This window comes from Mus caroli, chromosome 11, assembly GCF_900094665.2.
Source record: "Mus caroli chromosome 11, CAROLI_EIJ_v1.1, whole genome shotgun sequence".
Taxonomy (NCBI): Eukaryota; Metazoa; Chordata; class Mammalia; order Rodentia; family Muridae; genus Mus; species Mus caroli.
Genome location: NC_034580.1, coordinates 5,581,186 through 5,591,135, shown reverse-complemented (window position 1 = coordinate 5,591,135; position 9,950 = coordinate 5,581,186). Strand labels below are relative to the sequence as shown.

The 9,950-nt window shown below is 47.7% G+C and overlaps 1 protein-coding gene across 1 annotated transcript in view; it reads left to right on the top strand.

Moving 5' to 3' along the window:
• The window catches only part of Pkd1l1 (polycystin 1 like 1, transient receptor potential channel interacting), a 154,494-nt gene that overhangs the window by 100,251 nt on the left and 44,293 nt on the right, over positions 1 to 9,950 (top strand). Inside the window, 8 exon segments of the mRNA XM_021178465.1 lie at positions 1,479 to 1,598; positions 1,685 to 1,754; positions 2,305 to 2,348; positions 3,195 to 3,351; positions 4,548 to 4,683; positions 5,637 to 5,721; positions 6,131 to 6,307; positions 7,931 to 8,049. Coding sequence (XP_021034124.1) covers positions 1,479 to 1,598; positions 1,685 to 1,754; positions 2,305 to 2,348; positions 3,195 to 3,351; positions 4,548 to 4,683; positions 5,637 to 5,721; positions 6,131 to 6,307; positions 7,931 to 8,049 — 908 coding nt within the window.

The following is a 9,950-nucleotide window of genomic DNA, read 5'->3' as shown; positions in this document are numbered from 1 at the left end:
TGTCCTGGAACTCACTTTGTAGACCAGGCTGGCCTCGAACTCAGAAATCTGCCTGCCTCTGCCTCCCAAGTGCTGGGATTAAAGGCATGTGCCACCACGCCTGGCTTGGTTTGTTCTTTTAAAAAGCGTAACTCAGAGCTCCTAGCAAAGGGCTTAAGCTAGGGGGAGCAACCTAGCAATGTGCTGAGTGGAGAGGTAGCTAAGAGTTTTACATGTGGATCCACAGGCAGCAGGAAGAGAGACATACTAGGCCTGGCTTAAGCATCTGAGACCCTAAAGCCCACCGCTAGTGACACACTTCCTCCACCACCACCACACCTACTCCAACAAGGCCACACCTCAGGATAGTGACACTTACTATGGGCCTAGGTGGCCATTTTCATTCAAACATCTACAGATACTAAAACCTGGATTTCACTGACGTCTTCCTGTGTCTGTGGCCTGGCCATGGTTGGATCCAGTGAATAGCTGGATCCTGATTCCCATGCTCCAGCAGGTAACATGACTGGTATCAGAGCTAGGAGGGTCTGCAAGTCCTCAACAGACATGATAGTCAGAGTAAGGGGAAACAAGCTAATCTTTTTTAAAGATCTATTTTTATTATTTTTATTATGTGTACATGTGTTCTAAGGAGGGTAAGAGTGTGAACTTATGAATGCAGGTACCTTAGTCCAGAGGAGGGGTAGGACCACTTGTGGCTGGAGAGACAGATTATTCATGAGCTGCCTGGTGTGGGTGTTAGGGAATGAACTAGGATCCCCTGCAAGAGTAATACATGCTCTTCATCACTGAGCCATCTCTTCAACCTAAGGTTGCTTTCTATGATAAATTCATGACCATTCATGGGGCCAGACCCCAGGTTCACATGATCCTCCAGACAGCTGGGCAATACAATGACAGTAGCCATGTCAAGATTGAGTTCTGTCATCTGTCCTAGGACAAGGTGTGCTTTATGTGGCAGCAGATATGATGACACTTAAGCAGAATTTTAAACTACAATAATATGTTGGTAGAACTTGTAACCATAAACAAACAATGGTAAAGAAATCAAATGACAAATGGGGACCTCTGGGGAGCTCAGCTTCCCTGGGGGCCTCCAGTGGTCTGATCCAGGATGGCATCTCCTCCTCTGCTGGGGGCATACTGAACCTCTTGGCACCTCCCTTTAGGATTGTTTTCAGGACTTTGTTGAGCACAGATCTTGTGGGAGTTTGTCAAGCATTTGTTTGGCTCACAAGATGTGTCTAGAAGGAAAAGCACATTTTGTCTTTTTATTATGTGTACATGTGTTCTAAGGAGGATAAGAGTGTGAACTTATGAATGCAGGTACCTTAGTCCAGAGGTATACTGCTATAGCAGAGGCAAGACTTCTGGGAGAAAGGGCTTTAACTAAAGAGGACTCATATTCATTGGACACATTTGGAATTCTATGTGTTGGACTCAAGGGACATAACTGCAATGTATTTGAACCATTGCAGCACCCCCTGGATGTGGAGCCCACGGCTATCACTCTGGAACCCTTCTGTATGGCTCTGCTGTGCACCCTCCTGGCCTGTCCAGTTGCACAGCTTCTGTCACTGCTCTTCAGGTGCAGCAAGGTACCGTAGCTATGTGGCCCTGGATTCCTGAGGAGACACCCCCTCCATGTGAGATGCCCCTACCAGCCAACATCTTTGCTTCACAGGAAGCCAGAGGGCATCTGCAGGCTTCAACACAGTGGCCTCTAAGAGGAGTGAAGACAGAGACACCTCAGGGTATGGCAAACTAAAAATATAAGCTACACTGGCTCCAGGGCTAGTCTCTTAAGTAGGTAGTATATCCCGTGCTTTCTGTTTGTCTTGTGCATTGAAAATAAACATCACCAGATATGTTTAAAATCACTTTTTTTTCTTGGACCATCATCCCTTGTAGATAATAATTCTGTAACCACCATTTCTGAAATAATATGAGTGGTAGCCAGTCATCCCAGGGCCAGAAAGCATGGCCATGTGGGGAACAAACTCCTTCTCCCAGATCCTGTTCTTCACTGATCACCTTTTGCAAACATGTATCACTCTTTCCTTTAATAGCTTTTTTAATTTTTTAGCTACTCAATTTTCTCTGGCTCTGTGGCTTCTGGTGAGTAGCTCCAGGAGGTTGAGGGTTAGTCCAGGCCCATATCAGGATGGAGACATCAAGAGTTCTCATCTCAACCCTGCCTGGTCTCTCAGGGTCACCATGATGGGGACAAGAGAGAGGCATCTCCTGTAGTCCCACAGCTATGCCTAGGTGAGAGTCTGAAATTTGCTTTTTCTCCCCCATCAGGCCATGATTCCAGTGGGAGACCAGATTCAAGGCAGCCCTCACCAGTAAGTTTCATGACATCCAGTTGCTAATTGTATAAGATAAGATGCAGTCTTAGTCAGGGTTTCTATTATGGTGAAGGGACACCATGACCATGGCAACCGTTATAAAGGAAAACATTTAACTGGAGCTGGCTTACAGTTCAGAAGTTTAGTCCATTATTGTCATGGTGGGAAGCATGGTAGCATGCTGGAGAAGAAGCTGAGAGTTCTACATGTGGATCCACAGGCAGCAGGAAGAGAATGAGACACAGTAGGCCTGACTTAAGCATCTGAGATCCCAAAGCCCATCCCTAGTGATACACCTCCTACAACACCACACCTACTCCAACAAGACCACACCTCCTGATAATGACACTTACTATGGGCCTAGGTGGCCATTTTCATTCAGACTACTACAGATGCTAAAACCTAGTTTTAACTGACATCTTCCTGTGTCCTGGCCTGGCCATGGTTGGATCCAATGAATAGCTGGATCCTGATTCCCATGCTCCAGGCAATGGTTTACTCTGCTCCACAGCTTCTAGCACCTGTTGCTAGGTAATGAACTCTCAGGCCCCCTACTAGCCCTCCCCCTCCAACCTTTCTTCCTCTAGTGGGCTTTGCAACCTAACAGTCTGACTGCCTGGAAGCCACCAGCATTGGCCCCAGGGTAGGAAGATGGAATTGGAGGTTTGGAACAAGGGTACTCTAGGCCAGAAGGAGAAAATTGCATCATTGGAAAGCCATCTGAGGCCTGTACTTGACCCTGTCTGACTGTGCCTGTCCTCAGAGTTGGCTACAACAGGCACCAGTGTTCAGACACAGCAGAAAATTTTGCCTTGACCTGGCCTAACCTTGTCATACTTTCAGCATCCCACATCAGACCTTCTCCCCTGGACTGAGCAAGCTCGGAGGATAGCAGCTAGCAGCAGTGGTGTGGTCTGGTCACCGTTCCCAATGGAGGCCTGCAGCGATAAGCATCATGATCTGAGAGAGAAGAGCCATTACTCTCCTCCCAGTGCACAAGGTGACATCACCCTATGGCCATACTGAGGAGCCCCTGTTCCTGCTGACAAATCAGTGGTCTGTGCCCATCTGGAAAGGCAGCACACTCAGATTGTACTTGGTCCAAATGGCACTAACCATTCTGGTCTCCTCTAAATTCCAAGCCTGGGTATGGACCCAGGCCTATCTAAAATCATAACATTTGGCTTCAGTCCAATCCTGGTGAGTCTGATTAACAAGCTTGATGTAACCCTTTTTAAAAGGCACAATGAGACACCCCCCCCCACACACACACACACACTTTAAAAATATGCTGAAAGTTAAAGCTCCACTTCTTTCTGTGAAAAACAGTATCAGCTCCAGCTTCAAATTATGGCAGATGATCACCGAGCTGGAAGAGGAGGGAAGACAATATGGAAGGCCATTCCATAGACTCAGGGGGGAGTCCCACTGGAACCTGGGTCCTAGAAAATGATATCATCTTGTCTGATCATTGGGATTGAAGGGCCTGATGAACTTGGCTCAGTAGGGATGTCAGAGTTATTACTTCAGGTCTCTAAGGCCACATGCTATGTGGACAGAGAGTCAACAGAGGCTTTGGGCAGAAGGTGGGCACTGCTGTAGACACAGTGGTCACCAAGTGGTCAACTGTGCCTGGTCTACAGTACACACTAGGGGAGAAGGAAAAGGTCATGTCTGTGTATAAATGAGCACTCAGCTAGACATGATTATAGAGGCAGCACCAGTACTGGCAGGCTGTCCAAAGATTCCTGACTATATATATATATGCTGGGCAGAGAGATGGGCTTTGAAGTCAGAACATGAAAAGGAGAAGTTCACTGTAGAATACGTAGAAAAAACACACAGAGTTCAGATGACCCAGCTATATCAACCAACTCCATTCCTCCTTTCCCACTGCTATCTCTGCTCTTCAGGCAAAGACCAGTGTCCAGTTCAAAGATCATTATCAAGAGGAGCTCTGTCTGTGCCCACTTATTCTGCTTAGAGGGGAGGGCCATGTGGGGAGGGCTACCTGCTTTGCTCGGCCCACTGATTCAAAGGTTATTGTCCTCTCTGGATCTTCATGACAGACACACTTCAGTTAATGTGTGACTGTATATACCCTGTGGCCCAGCCAAGGTGACAAGCCCCAATCACATTGTGGTTGGGAATGACAAGATCTGCTAACCTGCCGTTCTCCATCTTGCTTCTCCTTAGCTCCTGGCAGTGGTTTTGAAGAACTTGGGTCCCAGAAGTCAAGGGTCTGTCTGCTCTGGTCAAGCTCTGTGGCCTGGGCTATCTCTGGATCAGCTTCCCTGGCCTGTGGTTTGGGGACAGGATTCCTAGGCTACAGGTGAGTATTGAGGTTTTAGGTATCCTCAGGCACTTGATGGATGTCTAGGATCTGTGAAGAAACTCATGTGTTTCGGGGGAGTTATTTAGTTACCAACGCCACTATTCTTTTCCCTTACTCCCTTCTGAAGGTGAATTAATCATATGAAAACCCAAATGGGTCACTTGGCCTTCAACAGGAGCTCCATCTAGACAGAGTTCTGGTTATGAAACAAAAAGCATGGGAGAGACACTAAAATGAGGCATGTTCTGCCTCTAAGCTTATCAGAGGAAAAACCCTGATGCTGACTAAAGCCAACACTTTGTCGTCTGGTAGTGCTTGTAGGGAAAAAATGAGCTTGGCTATGATACATACGTCATAGATCCTAACCATTCCTCCCTATATATCCCTCTTCATCTGGCTCCTGTGTAGTTTGGGGCACCACTGAAGACTGGAGAGCCACCCCCATGTAGCTCTGGAGAAGCCCATACCACGTTCCTAACTCATGAGAAGGGTAGCCACCCAAGGCCCTTTCTTCCTGACAGTATCCCTTCTCCCAACTGCATTGCTGGCCACTGGGTGAGGACAGGACAGGCACTAGGAGTTTCTTCACACCTCAGTTTACTTATCTGTAAAAGATGGACACTGGGCATGTGTAATCCAAAGTCATGGGGATAAAATACCAAGTGTTCACACCTCCATCACCTACATTCCCCAACTCCACGTCAGTGATCTATCCTGGCTTTACTTCAGGCTCTCTTACTCTTGGTTCTGAAGTTTCAGGGAGGTTGGTTGTCCCCTCAACAGGGAAGGACTCTGCTTTGATGGGCAGGCAGACCTGGCACCCATCCCACAAACCCTTCGCAAGCACCCCCAGGTCTCCCAGCAGTGCAGGCATCATGGCCTCTGGCTATAACTGGCTTAGTGGGTAGCTTACTCCCGTGACGGTGCTGACCAACCCTTCTCCTGAGCAGGTTTGTGCCAGTACAGTGTATGTGGTGGCTATACCTGCTGCTTCTCTCTCTGGTCTGCTGCGCATTCATCACCCAGCCACTCATGGTAAGAAACCCCAATGTGGTGGAGGTGCCGTCGTCAACATGGGACCAGGGAGGAGAGGGATCACAGGGCTTCGTTTTGGGTGGTTTGAGGCTTCTCTTTAGAGTTTGACTTAGATGTGATAAGAAAATCTGGGAGCCAGGCCCTGAGCTAAGTAGCTCCACCTTAACCTGGCATTCGGAATCCTTATTTTTAAAACTCCCAAAAGAGATGAATCATTTTGCTTATATTTTCAGTTTATGAATCTGTTCCATAAGGCCCCTAGCAAGTCTCTTGATGGAGGCCATACCTGGTGACTAGGTACTGGGGATTTCAGGGTAGTGGCTTCTGGTACCTATTTTGAAGTGGCAGTGCAAGATGGCTCTGTGGGAGGGGCACAAACAGACGTGGGTGCTGAGCACCTCTCTTCCAGATCTGCTTGGCAGCACTTGTCTTTGCTTGGAAACGGAAACATGACAACGAGTTTTTTACTGAGTCTTTACAAGATGCGACCAAGGGTCTGGATTTAGAATTGGAAGAACATTCCAGAACCCGTGTTCCTCTTTCTCCTATCTCCTATAGTCCTGACACTGCCGAGGAGGCTGAAAGGGTGAGCAGAAGGGGAAGCGTTTGGATCTGCTGTTTCCACCATGAAGATGGGGATTCAGACCTTAGTTCAAATTTGGCTGTGCTTTTGGAGCCCCACTGTGTGTGTGTGTGTGTGTGTGCCTGTGTGTGCGTGTGTGTGAGTTATGCATGGTATGTGGGGGGGGGGGCTTGTGGTGTGTGTGTGTGTGTGTGTGTGTGTGTGTGTGTGTGTGAATTTCTTATGCTTCTTTCCTTACATTTATCCCAATCCCAGTGAAATCAGAACCACAAGGAAATAAATACTCTTGAAAATGTAGAGGTAATACCTGGAGAGATGGCTCAGCAGTTAAGGGAACTGATGGCTCTTCCAGAGGTCTGTGGTGTAATTCCCAAACCCACATGGCAGCTCACAGCCATCTGTAACTTCAGTTCCTGGAGAATCTGATACCCTCACACAAATATGCACATAGGCAAAATACCAATACACATTAAATAAATATATAAATAAATAGGAGGATTTATTTTATTATACAATTTTTTAAAATTATAAAAAAGAAACTCTAGAGGCTAATGAAAAATCTAATTTCTGGCCACAGTTTCAGAACTTCTAAATCATTTGCTTTTCATAGGAAATGTACAGCCTCTCTCCTCTCTTACTTCCACATGGACATAGCAGTCTCCACATCCCAACCATAGGCCCACTGTTTCCTGCCTTCTCAACTCCATCCTTCACCACCAATTCTCTACACACGCGTAGGCTGCCTTCCTCCAAGGCTCTTTCTTGCTCTGGTAGCCCGGGGAACTGGGTCCAACCCTGAGGCCACAGGGTGGTCCTAGCCTCAGAACCAAGAAGCCTTTGAGGAGCTCCATCCTTATCAGGATCGACTCTCCAACCCTGTGTCTGCCATCACCTTAAAGTCCTGATGCTCTACCCGCTGACTCTCCCAGGCACTCAGCCATACATGCAGTCCTCAGCACGTAGGGCATATCTGAACCATGACCACCAAGCTTCACTTCACAGCTTTTGCTCTGTATTTCTTAGAAGCCCAGCAGCTTTGTGAGGAAGGACTGAGGGGCCCAGGGGCTGCTCTCTGAACGTGCCTAGAATAGCTAAGCAGATGAGTGAGAAATGAATGGGTGACTATTTCCCATGGGTTTGCCTCTTAGCTACAGTTAGTCCTGCCCATGAACACACGTAGCTACAACATGGAAGCAATGGTGCTTTTATTACACAAGGCAAACAAAACAAAGATCATTCATGCTAAAACAAGCTGCTTTAAACTCAGTTTTCCAGTCTTTGAAGGTCTCTAGCAGAAAGCAATATGCAAATACCAAAGGCAATTGCTCCTGTGACTGGGCAGCAGTGAACATGTCTCTCCTGTGAAGCTGTGCTTTCTAAAGGCCCAGATGAAGTCCTTGCCAAAAGAGCTGGCCTGGGACATGAGCAGAGTTTTCAAATGGGTCTACTTCATCTCGAATCGCCTCCCCAACAACACAGTGTGTGTTAACTACACAAAGTCCCTCTTTGTCCCCCTGAATGCAATGCAGAGAGCAATGATGACAGCTCTTGGATTGGCAGGGACACCAAAAGCCTCTCTTTCTCCAATGCTGACCCCAGTATGATGGTGCTCCCCTTCCGTCACAGGTCTTGGCTACCCGACAACGAGAACGCCACCTGCGCTGGGCTCAGACACCATCCAGGGCTAAGCTCAGAGTGACCAGGGAGAGACTGAGGAGAGAGAGCATCATGCAGGCAGCCCTGAGGTAGGTGAAGGCCAGAATACAACGTTCTTCCTCAGGCCCTGTCATCTTTTTAGAGGGAATGATAAGAGATCCTGCACTTGGGAAAATCCTTTCCCATGTTTCAGCCCATGCCAGAGGGTGAGGGACAGAGACACTGCATTGAAGGAAGGAAAGTGTTCTGGTTATAATCCATGGCCCAGAGCTCTGACCTCAACTCCATCAGCCATACAGACTCACATACATCACACTGTGCCCAACACCAGAACCCGCATTGTGCTCCTCCAGCTGGTTACACAGGGCTATGAAAGTCAAAGAGCAACTGGTGTACCTCTCCATAGGCATTGAATGAGCCCAGGGACCAATATTCTAAAATAAGTCAATATTACAGTTTACACAGACATGTTCTGGAGATCAACACAAAGTCCACTTCAAATTTTTAGATAAAGCATCAAACTTAGTAACTATGATACTGAGACAAACATCTCCAAATTTGACTTCAGTCATGCTTCTTTGTCAGTGGTACCCATTCGCTGCGCATCTGTGGTAGATACTGGTAGCAGTTCCTGGAGGAACCTTCTGCAAGGACCAGTCCATGCATGTCTCCCAGTTCTGAGTTCTAGATTCTAGGCTTCCTGAATCCATCAAGAATCTAGAAGCTCCAGATGTTTTTCCCACAGTGATGTCATTAAAGTATGCAGTGTCCCCTCCAGTTTATTGTCTCTCTTAAAAAGGCTTCCTCATCCCCCACACTTACTCAGCTCTCTTATGTAAAGAACAGGTCCTGAGACAGGTTCTTCTCCAAAGAAGAGAACCATGGCATTATTCCAATGTCAAATTTAAAGTGAGTGAAAAAGGAATTCTGAAAAGACAAAGCACTGACAAAGACTTTTCATTTGTTCAGGCTGTCCATTAAAACAAGGATGGTACGATGAACCAAACTCACCAAAAACATGAATGGCAGACCTAAGTTACACACACAGGCACACACACACATGCACACCTTGAAGTCACATGGGGGGTACACTAAGCACTGTGTAGCCAGTGCCCTGCAGTACCCACTTGCACTGCTCAAGACCAGGACATGAAGGGAACTGTAGCTATCTAGGTGTCTGAGAACAGGATGGATCTGGAGCTACTGAGGGGGTCACACCAGGGACTGCGCTGCCACACAACCCCAGTTCACAGGTGTGTGTAACGTCTGGAACACTGGGTAGCTGATGTCCACAGAGCTTGCCGAGTTGAGCAAATCAACCCTGAGAAACCCAGCTCCCCGGGCCAAATCCTGATGCTAAGAGTGCCACAAGCAGTGTCCACACCAAGGTGGACACCCAAAAACACAGCTAGAGACAACAGGCTCAGAATGGGACAAAGCTAACTCTTTATGTAGATGTCATTAGTAAAAGTCTGGGAAGGTCCCACAAAAAAAAAGAAAGAAAGAAAGAAAGAAAGAAAGAAAGAAAGAAAGAAAGAAAGAAAGAAAGAAAAACAAATAAAGAGGCAGTGTGATTAGTTAGGGAAGCAGAAAACTGGCCTGAGTAGGGCCACAAGCCTCTTCCGGTCTGACCAGCACCGGGGTAGCTAGAGCGCAGGGTCGGCTGACACCCACCAGCTACCCACGACNCCCGCCACAGGATTTTGAGACTTCTGGTGAGTGGAACACAGCTTCTGCTCCAGTCCGATCGCGCGGGACCTGAGACTGCTTTGGTTGGGGAGGGAGAAATCCGGCCTGAGTAGGGCCACAAGCCTCTTCCGGTCAGACCAGCACCGAGGTAGCTAGGGCACAGGACACTCGTCAGCTACCCACAACACCCGCCACAGGATCTTAAGACTTCTGGTGAGTGAACACAGCTTCTGCTCCAATCCAGTTGCGTGCGGGGCCTGAGACTGCATTAGTTAGGGAAGCAGAAAACCGGCCTGAGTAG